Here is a 14,087-nt window from a genome sequence, read left to right as displayed (position 1 = left end):
TTCCCGGTTTGCTCCTCCTTCCTACAGAAAAATGCGTCTCCAGGCAACGAGACGGGCGTGGCGTCACTTCCTGCCATTTAAACTTCTATCCCCACCCCTCGCTGCTCCTTCTCTCAGTTTCCACTCCCCCTCCCCTCGGTTGTGGGCTTCATTCACGCTTCCCCGGGCTTGGGGAGGGGGCGGAGGCTGCGCGGCCGGGATACAGGGGAGCGCAGCGCACCTGTTTGCAGAAGCCAGCCACTCTTTGATCGCTCTCGGCGGACTGCGCGGGAGCGGCCGCTGCGGAGCGGAGCCAGCAGGTGGCTACGGGAGGGGTCTGCCAGCGGCCAAGAGCGGGGGCCGGACCGACGCGGCGCGGGAAAACGATGGCGGCGGCGGAGCCCGCGAGCTCCGGCCAGCAGGCGCCGCAGGGGCAGGGCCAGCGGCCGCAGCCGCAATCGCCCCAGCCTCAGCCTCCACAGCAGCCTTCGCAGCAGCAGCTCGGGAGCGGCAGCAGCCGGCACGAGAAGAGCCTGGGGCTGCTCACCACCAAATTTGTGTCTCTGCTGCAGGAGGCCAAGGACGGCGTCCTAGATCTCAAAGCGGTGAGCGTGGAAGGCTAGGCTGGGGGCATACTTAGCAGCCTGGGGCTGGGGGAGAATCGCACCCCCACGCCGCGTGCAGTCAGGCAGTGTGGTGTGGAATTGCTCAGCGGCCATGTGGCCTGCGCTGGGGCCTGGACGACGGGATAGGGGAGGGACGTAGGACCTTGGAGACTTCGACCAGCCGCGTAACCAATGGGGCCTGGGCGCCGCGTCGGGTTCTTGACAAAGGGGCCTAGGACCTTCAGCGCCCCCGTGTGGCTGTTGCCCCGCTCAGAGACCCCGAGGGTGGGCGACTTCTCTTGCTGCTGGGGCCCACCTGTGGCTGAGGCTCAGGGGCCACCTGGGCTCATTACAGAAAGACACTGCAGTATTGAGTTTTCTGTAGATAAGTGAGGTTTTTCAGTATACTACTACAGGGTCGCTCAGAGTCGGAACCTGCTCGACTGCACTTACCAACAAGAGATCGTGTGAAGGTTGTTTTTTTAAAAAAAAATTAAGCTAGGTCTGCCACTTTTTCCACATGAAAGTATGAAATAAAACGTTTCTCCCTACTGCACTTTAAAATAATGGCATTATAAAGTCTTCTTGTGTATTTCTTTTAATGTCACTGATTTTGTTTGATTAGTGCGGAGTAGTCGGTTTTGACTCATAGTAACCCTGTTTAGGGTTTCCGAGGCTGTAAATCCGTTGCGGGAGTAAAAGTCTCATCTTTCTCAATCCTAGCAGCTGGTGGGCTCTAATCGTGGTTCGCAGTCGCATGCTTATCCTGTAGAACCACCACGCTTCCATCACACTGTTGGTTAGGAAAAAATAGTTGATTTGTGATTCAAATTTGGCATCAGTTACAGATTTCCAAAAGTGTTACTTGCCATTACACAAAGGAAATGTTTTATAACTTTCACCCAAAGAGGTGGAAGCTTTGGTGAACGCTGTTCTGCTTCACTAGGCAACGTGTACTTCGCCCTTTACTTCGAATCAGTTAAATAAACAATGCATCAAAAGCTGTTAGGTCCACGATGCTGACTTAACCGTTCAAGGCTGAATTTGGAAGGATTCCACAGCGTTGCGGTGAATTAAATTTCAACCTGTGCACCAAGTTTAAGTACAAAACCCAAAGCAAACCCATTGCCGTTAAGTTGATCCCGACAAAGTTTAAAAAATAAATAAACCAAACCACAGCGTCACACACCTTGCTTGGAGCATTGGTTCTAGCATCCACTAAATTGCCCTCTACATTGTTTGAGGGTGTCCCTTAAACTTTAAAGACTGCCCATAAAGCAACATCTGATCAGGGAACGAGCCTTCCAAAACTCCCCTGACTGTAGGAACCAAAGAAACCCAGGGGTCAATAGTGTCTTCTGCAGGGACTGATGACACAGTAATGTAAACATGAGCTTATTTGTGTTTACCTAAGTCCTGGTGTGGCTCTGTGAGCTAATGCTCACAAACGACTTTCGTTTAAACTGCAAGGTTGGTGGTTCAAGCTCACCAGCTGCTCCATGAAAACCCTATACAGTGTTGCTATGCGTCGGAATCGACTGCACTTAACAACAACAACATGGTTTCTCTACATGTGATGAAAACATGAAACTTCACTACATATTAGTAGGTAAGCACAAGTAAGGCAGTGCTTACTGGGTACTCTGCCCCCGTCAGAGTTTCAAATTTTAAGAGGTACAGATTCGTTAGGAAGGTACTGTGGGGTTGGTGAGACCTAGAAGAAGAAGGTTCGATGTGATGAAAAATGTGAAGCTGTTCATTACAGATTAGTAAGTAATTGCAAGTAAGCCAGTGTTTGCCTTGCTTATTAGGTAATCCAGTGCTGGTCCTTCTGCAAGGGGGGCCCTCTTTCAGGTGTTGCCCAGTGAGTGACTCTTCAGTCCCCTGTATGTAGTAGGTGCCTGCTGTTAAGTGCCCTAGAGTGGATTAGAATTCATAGCAACACTATATAAAGAGTTTCTAAGCAGCAGTTGGTGGATTTGAACTGCCGACCTTGTGGCTAGCAGTACAGTCTTTACTCTACAGTGCCACACCAGAACTTCAGTAGGGGTTTAGTGGTCATTGAATTGAATTATATGCATTGTTGTACTTTATATATTATATACGTATTTGGCCTTTTGGGAAGTAGTTTCTGTTCTTTTTGGAATATTTGTCTTGGAATTGTTTTCATTCTATAGAAATTTTTTGTTTTCTCCCTTTTCTCTCTCTTTCCATCACTCTTCTCCCCTAAGTGATGCGTGCATATATGGTATTTAAATTGTAGTGAATTACAATGGATTGTTTCAAGAATTTCATAGGAAGTCTTGAGGTCATCAGGGGTTTTACACAACAGAAGTTGCAAATTGCCATTCAAATGATAAAAATCCACCTCTAGCCCATAACTTTACTAAAAGCCTGTGGAGAAGTTTGGGTTTATCAAGAGGAAACTGAACCTTGAGAAGTTCTTCCCAAAGTTGCCCTGGGAATATGCTAGAACATTGCTCTTGCTTCACCTTAAATTTCTTGGATTCCTTCTGTTTCATCTTTGGCCATATAATTGTTCCACAAAAGTCATAGTGTAGTAAGTAGGGTGTTGTTGTTGTTGTTCCGACTCTATGGCACTTAACAAGTAGGGTGTAGAGGTTGATATTTCCTAACAACATTGTTTCATTCATCCTGGACGGCTCCTAAAAGTTCAAACGTTTCAGCTGTTAGCATGAGGTCTCAAGTATAGTAACAACTTTATATTTCTAGAGAAAAGTTTATCATTCTTTATCATTGTTGTTGTTGTTATGTGCCATCGAGTCGGTTCCGACCCATAGCGACCCTGTATAGGGTTTCCGAGGGTGTAAATCTTTACGGGAGTAGAAAGCCTCATCTTTCTCCCGTGGAGCAGCTGGTAGTTTCGAACCGCTGACCTTAAGGTTCGCAGCCCGATTCGTAACCACTACGCTACCAGAGCTCCTTTATCATACATACATATATATATGGTGGTGGTTGTGTGCCATGGAGTCAGTTCCGACTCTTAGTAACCCTGTTACAGGGTTTCCGAGGCTGTAAATCTTTACGGGAGCAGAAAATCTCATCTTTGCCCTGTGGAACAGCTGGTAGTTTTGAACTGCTGACCTTGAGGTTCGCAGCCTGATTCGTAACTAGCTTCCAGAGCTCCTTCATAAATGTATAAATGTAAAATTTTACATAGAATTCTTTTCAGTGGGGTTTCTTAATTGCACCAGAGTAAAGGATCATTACAATATTTTTGACAATACCTGTTAAGATGGACTGTCAAGTCATTCCTGGTTCATAGTGACCCTGTGTAGGATTTCTGAGTAGCAGCTGGTGGGTTTGAACTGCTGAACTTTTGGTTAGAGGTCCCACAGTGCCACATCAGGATTCCTGAAGGTAAACTAGCATGACAATTATAAATGTCTTCTAATTTGAAATTATAAGGAACTCTGGTAGCGTAGTGGTTACGAATTGGGCTGCAAGCTGGAAGGTCAGCAGTTCAAAATTACCAGCTGTTCCATGGGAGAAAGATGAGGCTTTCTGCTCCTGTAAAGATTTACAGCCTCGGAAACCCTGTAAAGGGTCGCTGTGAGTCGGAACTGACTCCATGGCACATAACAACAACAACAACAGTTTGAAATTATAAAGCCATCATTTATTTTTCTTATATACCTATTTCAGGAGCTCTAGTAGAGTTGTTGTTGTTAAGTGCCGTCGAGTCGGTTCCGACCCATAGCGACCCTGTACAGGGTTTCCGAGGGTGTAAATCCTTACGGGAGTAGAAAGCCTCATCTTCCTCCCGCGGAGCGGCTGGTAGTTTCGAACCGCTGACCTTAAGGTTCGCAGCCCGATTCGTAACCACTACGCTACCAGAGTAGTGCTTACAAATTGGGCTGCTAATCTTGATTAACTGTCAGCAGTTCGAAACTACCAGCTGTTCCTGTGGGACAAAGATGAGGTCTTCTGCTCCTGTAAAGATTTACAGCCTCGGTCACTATGAGTTGGAACCAACTCCACGGCACACAACAACATACCTATTTCAGGAAGGTTAAGTTAATTATACTTTGGAGTTGTACAAAGGGGCTTCAAAGATTTGTGGAAAAATGGAATTAAAAGATAATGTAATGTTTCCACAGACTTTTTAAAACAATTTTTTATTGTGAATTGAGAGATAGTTTACATGGGAGAACATCAGTTTTACACTTATCATTTCATTGCAATGATTACAATTCCCCCCGTGCATCATCATTCAACAGTATTTGCTTCTATTCCCTCTGTTTTTGTTTTGTTTTGGGGGGATGTACACAAAAACACTCAGGTATATATAACCATTTAAACAACTAAAGGGCAAATTCTGCATGCCTGCCTCTTGGCTGCTAGCACTCAGTCTTTCTCTTTCCATGAGTCTGGAGTCCTCAACTGCTCCCTCTTTCCATGTCCTCATCTGTCTCCATCTCTGGTGTCACTGCTTCTCTGAGTAAGGTCCTGCATTCTGCTCATGCTCTTCTCCCTTAATGGTCCTAGGGTCCTCTGTTCCTGGACTGTAGGATTAAGTACTCTCCTCCCCTTTTTGTTACAGAACCTTCTACCTTTACACTTGTGACAGTTGTCCACAGACTTTTTGAAACCCCTTTGTACACTTAGCAGATAAAACATTTTTTGTAAATACGATGGAAGCAGGCATTAATATGCACAAAGTTTAGATAGTAAAGATGACATTTAAAAAAATTCTAGCCATCTTCCCATGAAATAGTCATGTGTTTGAGACAATACAGTTGTTGTCTTTTCTGACTTAATTACATAAAGTGTAGAAGAATAAGAACAAATTTCTTCTCTGTAATACAAAGCAGCTTCAAAGAGTCTGTGGGAAAATCCCATTGTCTTTATGGAATATAGTTTTAGAAACTGAAATCAAGAGAGGTTAACTAACTGACCCAAATCACACAATAAAAACAGAGCTAAGATTTAAACTAGAGCATTTTTTCTTATGCTCTATGCTACACTGCCTTTCAGTATTCCTAAAAGATAAACCTATTTATTTTTCATTTGTGTAAGAGCATGGACTCTGTTTTGTAAGGGAAAAATGCATGATTATTTTATTCATCTATTTGTGGTAGAACGGAGAGAGGTCTTGCCTGTGATTAAAATGTTGTTAAGTGCCATAGAGTTGGTTCCGACCCATAGCGACCCTGAATAGGGTTTCCAAGAAGCGGCTGGTGAACTTGAACCACGGATCTTGTGGTTCAAGCCAACTTTGCAGTCCAGCACATTAGCCCATAACTCCACACCTGGACTATACTGATGGCAAATTCCACATGTCCCTTTAGAGATGACAGTTGTTTCACAAGTTAAAATAGACTTGTTATTCCAGCTCTGAGAATCTGAATATCTGTTATGATGTTGTTGTTGTTGTTGTTAAGTGCTGTCGAGTTGGTTCTGTTCCATAGCAACCCTGTATATGGAGTGGCTGGTGAATTTGAACTGCCTACCTTCTGCTCAAAATGACCTTGCAGTCCAGCTCATTAACCTCCACAGCACCACACCAGGACTTCCATCTGTTCTGATAGTCATGTATAAGTATCATGAAATATTGTTTTGAAAATTCCCATTAAATATAATTTAGAATTAAGTTTCTATATTGAATTTGCCATTTTGGTGCCATTTTAAAATTTGTAAAGCACAATCAAGATCTCTTTTATTGCAATTGTTTAGGTACAAATTGCCAGAATGATAGCTGGGCTAATGTGATTAAGTATTTATGATGTTTCTTATCTCACAGGTTCCTGACTCAGACCCACTTATGATAAGTGAATTAATTACCTCTTTGAAGAAGTAAATAATTTAATCTAAGGTTTTTAGGAGGAATTAGCCAAAAAGATATATGAGTAAGGCAGCCAGAGCTTCAATGTATGCTGAAAAATCTCAGGAGACTAAAACTCTGCAACACTAATAAACGTGATTAGTGGAGTTGGTTCTGACTCATAACGACCCTCTACAGGGTTTCCGAAGCTGTAAATCTTTCCAGGAGCAGAAAGCCTCATCTCCTGCAGAACGGCTGGTAGTTTCGAACTGCCAATCTTTAGGTTAATAGCCCGACTTATAACCAATAGCTTATTCTAAATGGCAGGCACCATCCTAAGTGTTTCACTAACTCAGTTAATTTTCATTCATAAGGAAATTTCAGAAAGCGATATCTTTCTCTATTTTGCTGGTTACGAAATTGAGGCTTAGAGAGGTTAAATAACTTGCTCAGTATCCACAGGATGAAATGTTGACGCATGTCATTTAATGTTAGAATCAGCGCCCTCAAGCAGAAGGTATTCCTACCTCCAAAGTTTGATTTGAAAAATAACTTTATTAGAGTAAAACAAAGGGTTGGGAGAGCTAACCATTTAACTTTCCCAGTGCTGGGTAGGATGGACTGGCCTGTACTTTAAAGCAGTAACTAGTTCTGGATACATAGTCCAGATTCTGTTGCTTTCTAGAGGTGTTGACGTTGGACATCCTCAGATCTGTTTTTATCATTAAAATGGAATCTGAAAACTGAGTTTACTTACCTAGAGGAGGAAGTAGGGTTAGGCACCATATGCACCATACCTGTTAATCCCATATACAGTGGAATAAGAAATTCTTGGGATGTTTGTTAAAAATACAGATTCTTAATTTTCTGGCATTCTTAAGTGTCAGGCCTGAGAAATCAAATTCTTGGAGTAGGGAAAGTGTCTGGGAGTCTATGTTTTAAACAAATATCCCAGGTAATTGTTATGTCTATCAAAGTTCAGGAACCACTGAACAATGGCATGAGATCTACTTTTTCTTTTCCAATTTATTCACTAATCAGAAACAATTGTTCTATTAGGCTGGGCAGTTAAATGTGGAACAGTCCTGACCGATTAGGGGCTGATGAAGAATCGTGAAAGAGCTACTCCTGGGGAAATGTTGTAAGGTGGAAGTTGAAGAACATTCCTCTTTGATGTGTTCTTGGAATTGTTGCTGCTGAATAAGGAGGAAGACTAGAAAAATTACATCATTGTGGAATTGAGGATTTAAATTTTTTAAAGAAGAGCAAAATAAGTATAACTTTAGCTGAATCTCCTTCATGTTCCAGAGGACTAATGAGATGATGCTCAGAAAGATCCAAAAGTCTCAGTCACTGTGGAAAAATTCTTTCCTCTAATGAAGATAGGGCAGTGATAAGACGGAATCTCAACAAGATAGGAATAAGGAGTCCTACTACAGAGCCTTAGTTAATCCTCCTGCCTGCACTGGACTCTGTGGATCAGCACTAGACTGTGAACTACAAGGTCGGCAGGTTCAAACCCACCATCTGTTCTCAGAAACCTTATATGGGGTGGCTATGAGTTGGAACTGACTTGATGGCACTTAACAACAGCAACACACACACACTGATTCATGTGACTGTTGACTTCTCTCAACCTTTTGGTCTCATTTAAACTTGTCCTCCTCTTAGATGCTCATTAGGCAGAGTGTCACCCAAAGATGTCCATGTCCTAAACTTTGGCACCTGTGAATATGTTGATATACATGGCCAAGGGGAATTAAGATTGCTAACCAGTTCAACTTAAAATTAGTAGATTATTCAGGCATACCCAGATGAGCCCATTGTAACACATAGGTCTTAAAAGTGGAAGAGAAGGAAAGCAGAAGAGTGAGAACCAGAGGAGTGGAATACTGAGAAGGACTCAGTCTCATGTTGCTACAAGAAAGGGTCACAAGCCAAGGGATGCAGGTGGATTTGAGAAGATTTGAAGGCAAGGAAATGGATTTTTTCCCAGAGCTTCCAAAAGGAGTATAGCCCTGCCAACACCTTAATCTTTACCCAGTAGGCCCATTTTGGACTTCTTATCTACAGAACTGGAAAATAATAAATTTGTGCTGTGTTTAGCTTCGGTGAGATAATTTGTTAAAGCAGCAATAGGAAACAAATACAGGTGCACTTTCTGATGCCCTCCTTAATCTAATATGGGTCAAGTTGTTGTTGTTATGTGCCGTGGAGTCGGTTCTGACTCATAGCAACCTTGTACAGGGTTTCCAAGGCTATAAATCTTTACGGGAGCAGAAAGCTTCATCTTTCTCTCACAGAACAGCTGGTAGTTTCGAACTGCTGACCCTGAGGTTAGCAGCCCAATTCATAGGTTCTCCATTATTCCCCTTTTCAGCAGTCCTCCTTATAACAGGGAGTTCTTTGTTCTTTATTGACTTGTGAGTTTGTGCCTCCCAGTAGGCCAAGTGCTCTGTGAGTCCAGGGGCAACAAATAGTTGAATGAATGAGTGACATTAGGTCTGAGTTAGGAGAAAGGACATTCCCAGCAAGGCAGAGCCAGTAAGCCAGAGAAAGCAGTTGGGTACATTTGTTGTGTCTTGTCAAGTGGATTCTAAATCATAGTGACCCAGTGTGACAGAGTTGAACTCTGCTCCGTAGGGTTTCCTCGGCTGTCAACTGTATTGTATGGAGGCAGAATGCCAGGTCTTCTGCCAGAGTGGGTTTGAATTGCTCATCTTCTGGTTATCATCAAAGCACTCAAACCATTGTGCAACCAGGGCTCTTAAATACATTAGTTGTTGTTAAGTCGTGTCAGTTCCGACCCATAGCAACCCTGTATAGGGTTTCTGACGAGCAGCTGGTGAGCTGGAACCGACAACCTGGCAGTTCAAACGGCTTTGCAGTCTGGCTCTTTAACCCACAGTGCCACACCAGGACTCCTGTATACATTTGTTGTTGTTGTTATGTGCCGTGGAGTTGGTTCCGACTCATAGTGACCCTGTATAGGGTTTCCGAGGCTGTAAATCTATACGGGAGCAGGAAGCCTCATCTTTCTCCCGCGGAACAGCTGGTCGTTTCGAACTGCTGACCCTGAGGTTCGCAGCCCAATTCTTAATCACTACGCTGCCAGAGCTCCTTCCTATATACATTTAAGAAGTTGTAAATTATAGGACTATTAAATTAAGCAGATGTTGTGATCAAGGTACACTAAGTGTGAACTTGGGTGGTGGGAATGTAAAGAAGTAAAGAGAGATTCAGGTAATGTTATAGTGCCAAAGTTGCAGGACTTGGGTGCTAAGTATATGGAGTTAGGAAAAATTATGCATCACTGCCAAGTCTCTGACTTGGTCAGTTGAGTGGATGTTGGTAGTTTTCATTTGGTGGTGGTGGTGGTGGTGGTGTGTCGTGGAGTGGTTCCGACTCATGTCAACCCTGCATAGGGTTTCTGAGCCTATAAATCTTTACTGCAGTAGAAAGTCTCATCTTTCTCCTACAGAGCAGCTGGTAGTTTTGTACTGCTGACATTGAGGTTAGCAGCCCAATGACTACGCTACCAAAGCTCGTTAATTTTCAGTTAGAAGGTTTGAAACGTGAAGAGTTTAGAGAAAAGAGAAGTTTAGCTCTGGACATGTATATAGAGTCACTTCTGGCAGTCTACAGGAATTAATAGAGAAACAATGTTGACTTAGATTCATTTAATTATCAGTAGGAGGAAAGATATAGATGAAAAAAACAAGAGTGAAACTGAGAAATACCAACACCCCAGTGCCTGCAGAAGATAAGGCAGGCAGAGAGTTCCCTATAAAGGGGTTACAGTGACACAGAGGCCAAAGATCAGCGTTTTAGGGAGCAGGGAATGTCGGTGTTGCAGAGGATACAACAGGCTTTTGTATGTATGGCCCACTTTGGACTTAACAAGAAGATGTTAAAATAATGTCCTCAGAAAAACACATTTTTGACATTTAGACATTTTGAAATATTTCTGCTTTTGAAAACGTATGCTAATAAATTACTGGATCAAAGCATAATAAACATTTTTAAGGCCTTTAATGAACTATGCCAAATGGTTTTACATCAGAAGAACTCTAGCATAGCATAGTGGTTAAGTACTTGTGCTCTGAAGTTACACTCTCTGCGTTTACATCCTAACTTTACCAAGTACCGCAACTCTGGGTGAGTAACTGAGCTTCAGTTTTCATGTGTGCAAAAATAAAGACAATAATAGTACCTACTCTGGTAGCGTAGTGGTTACGAATCAGGCTGCAAACCTTAAGGTCAGCAGTTCGTAACTACCAGCCACTCCGCGGGAGAAAGATGAGGCTTTCTACTCCCATAAAGATTTATACCCTCAGAAACCCTGTATGTACAGGGTCGCTATGGGTTGGAAGCGACTCAACGGCACTTAACAACAACAACAACCTCATGTTATTTTGCTGCTGCTGCTGCTGCTACAGGCCCTAGAGTCGGTTCCGACTGATATAGACCCAGTATAGACTTTCCAGTGCTGTAAATCTTTACAGGAGCAGAAAGCCTCATCTTTTCCCCACAATTCTTAACTGATGACCTTGTGGTTAGCAAGCCATTATGGAACCCTCTATGCTACCAGGTCTCCTTCAGGTTGTTAAAATGAGTTTTCACTTTTAAAGCACTCAAACACTGTCTTAAATTTGCTATCCAAGTGTTTGTTAGATAAAGTCATTATTGAACATTGCAATTTTTTCATGGGTTTAAAATTTGAAAGCTGATGAATAATAGTATCCAATTTTCAACTTTATAGAGGTATAATTTACATGCATTAAAATGGACCCATTTTAAGTGGACAGTTCAATAAATGCTGACAAATAGTTCAGAGAAAAATTTCATTATATTTTGACTCCATTTTTTCCATGAACTGTTTGATGCCTTCATGTGAAGTATTTCCATCATCCCAAACAGTGCCTTTTTTTTTCTTTGCTTCTCCTTAACTATGACAAGTCCAGATATCCTGAAACCATTGTCTGTTCTTTAGATAATGAGATTGCTTCGTGTATAGTTGAGTTTTCTTAGCCAAAGATTGATTTCTATTAATTATCATTGTTGTTAAGTGCTGTCTAGTCAGTTATTCCCAACTCTTCTTGGTGTGGTACTGCCGGTTAATGTGCTGGACTGCAGGGTTGATTTGAACCACAAGGTTTGCTCCTCAGAAACCATACACAGGGTAGGAACCGACTCGATGGCACTTAACAACAACAACAATGTAGGGTTTCTGACTTTGTGGTCTAGTGTTTGCCCTACAAAGCCACATCAGGACTCTCTAATAAATAACACTATTACTTTAAAAAGGAAAACACTCAACCATTTTGTTTTAAACATTTTCTAACATGCATGATGTGTCTTTGTCTTTTTAAACTGAAAATACGATACATAATTTTACTTTTTTAGTTAATCAAGATAGTCATAGCAATATTGTTGTTTATATTCACTGAAAATGCTAGTCTTAAAGCTTTTTGAAGTATGTTAGACAGCTGTCATACTAAATGGCCCCGGCTCTCCTTGCTTTGTGAAAATTTTTTTCTTTTTCTTATTTATCGCTTATCCCATAATTGCTGGCCAGGTGTGTGTCTTGCTGGTGTCTCAGGTGGCACCTCTGGTTCTCTTGTGGACAATGAAATTTAAGAGTGCCAACTGTTAAGAATCAGATAATAAGTTGGAGTAAATAGGTTCCAAATAGGGGAAACTGTTTGAATAGTAAAAATGCACTTCTTTTTATCTGTTTTTGCTGATCAGAAACCTTTCCCCTTACTTCATACTGTTGTGTTCTGAATTGCTGAGTTTAGTGAGTTACACAAACAAGATAGATAAGGGTTGTTCTAATACATTTTATGATGTGCTGTTCAGAGAACAAAACAATTGACCTTTGAACAGTAAGTTTGGCCTATTATTTTCCCTGTTGCTTTTGAAGTGAGCTCAAGTGTTACCCCTATCTGCTTTAAACACTGTGTGATGCTAACCATCTCTGATGAGCAGCAGGAAAGAACTGCTAATGAGAAGGTGACTAGTGCCACATGGCGTTTAAGGGGATACCCTCAACACTTGAGCTCACTTGAATAGCAACAGAAAAAAAAAAAAAAATCCACATGTAAGTGGATTTTTTTTTTTTTTCGTATTTCTTTGGTGAGAAATTGGATAAATAATAATAATAGCTAAATGAAGGTACCAAGCATTCTTAAAAGTATTGTAAATATAATACCGTATTTGATCCTCAGGGCAGTAACTATAAAGGGGCTTCAAAAAATTCATGGAAAAATGGAATTGAAAGATAATAGAATTTTTCTCTGAACTTTTTGGAACCCTTTTGTATCTTTAACAGTTATCTTACAGATGAAGAAACAGACATAGTTTAATAACTGCTCAGCTAGTAGCTGGGGACTCTTTAGAGCCCATGTTCTTAAATTCTATGCTACATTGAAAACAGACAATGTGTGACTGCAAATCCCAGTAGTAGAATAACAAATGCATTCTTAATCTTCCTGCTCCTGTTTTAGAAAGTTAATATTTACAAAAAGAGTTTCCAAAGCATGCAGTTGAAGACTTAAGCAAACACTCTAGAGCTTCCTATTTATAGATTCAGATGCTCAGCAGACTTTTCCTAAGTCAATGTTCTTTAAAATACGACTTTATCTCCACTTTGTGACACTGTTCCGATTTGTAAAACTAGTTCTGCAAGGTGTCAGACAAGCCCCAATGCCTCAGCTATAACTGTAGTATTTTTTTAAATTGTTTATTGTTTTTAAATAAATTAAATGAAGATCTTTTTGCTTTCTCAGACCGCTCTCTACATTTCCAATGAGACCTCTTATTTCCTTGTGGTACTTGTTTACTCTAGGCAGTATTATGGTTTTGGAACTTTTAGCTATGCACCAAATATATTTATTTAGTCTTTTAAAATAAATCTTTTTATGAGCCCGTTTGAAAGTGTTTTTTCCGTAAGTTATGTAACAGAAATCTAATTATGATAAATTCCACTTTGACTATTCATTAGCTTTCAGTGTCTGTTTCTTATAAAACAGGAATAATGATACCTACTTTACATCTGTTGTTACATTAGATTAGATAGCATCTGCATAATATCCTATTACACAATTATCTCATTACTGGCTTATAAAATATTTTCTTAACTGTGGATTGAAATCAAACATTCTGCATTTTAATTCTCTAACAAATTTTGAAATTAGGTAGTAAGCAGTACAAACATTGACAGTTATAATGGGATTGTTATTAGCTGCTGTAGACTTGGCAGGAGTCATGGCGAACCCCCACACAACAGAAGGAACCACTGCCAAGCTCTGTGCCATCGCTGTGATCAGTTATGGCTCAGATCATTGTAGTTTGTGGGGTTTTCTTTGGGTGATTTTCAGAAGTAGATCAGCAGGCCCTTCTACCTGGTTTGTTTTAAACTGGTACCTCCACTGACATCAACATAAAATACCATGTGCCATGATTGAAAGTGAATTCATTCAGATTTCTTGTATTCTCATTAGAATCTATTCCTAGGTATTGCAAATGATTAGCAATTGACTGCTAACCTTAAGTTTGGTAGTTCAAGCCCATCCAGTAGTACCATGGAAGAAAAGTCCTGGCTATCTGCTTTCATTGCTGAATGTCAAGAAAACAAAAATCCTCACCACTGGACCAATAAACAACATTCTTATCAGTGGAGAAAAAATTGAAGTTGTCAAGGACTTCATTCTTCT

General features: G+C 41.2%; 1 protein-coding gene across 2 annotated transcripts in view; it reads left to right on the top strand.

Annotated features, from left to right (window-relative positions):
• Positions 1 to 365: 365 nt before the first annotated feature.
• E2F5 (E2F transcription factor 5, p130-binding) overlaps positions 366 to 14,087 on the top strand; it is a 38,015-nt gene continuing 24,293 nt past the window's right edge. For both annotated transcript variants that reach the window (XM_006859242.1, XM_006859241.1), the window contains exon 1: positions 366 to 584. In XM_006859242.1, coding sequence (XP_006859304.1) covers positions 366 to 584 — 219 coding nt within the window. The remainder of the gene's footprint in view (positions 585 to 14,087) is intronic.

The sequence above is a fragment of the Chrysochloris asiatica genome, unplaced genomic scaffold, assembly GCF_000296735.1.
Source record: "Chrysochloris asiatica unplaced genomic scaffold, ChrAsi1.0 scaffold00031, whole genome shotgun sequence".
NCBI classification, from domain to species: Eukaryota; Metazoa; Chordata; class Mammalia; order Afrosoricida; family Chrysochloridae; genus Chrysochloris; species Chrysochloris asiatica.
The sequence above is the reverse complement of the archived record's forward strand: the minus strand, read 5'-3'. Positions and strand labels throughout refer to the sequence as shown.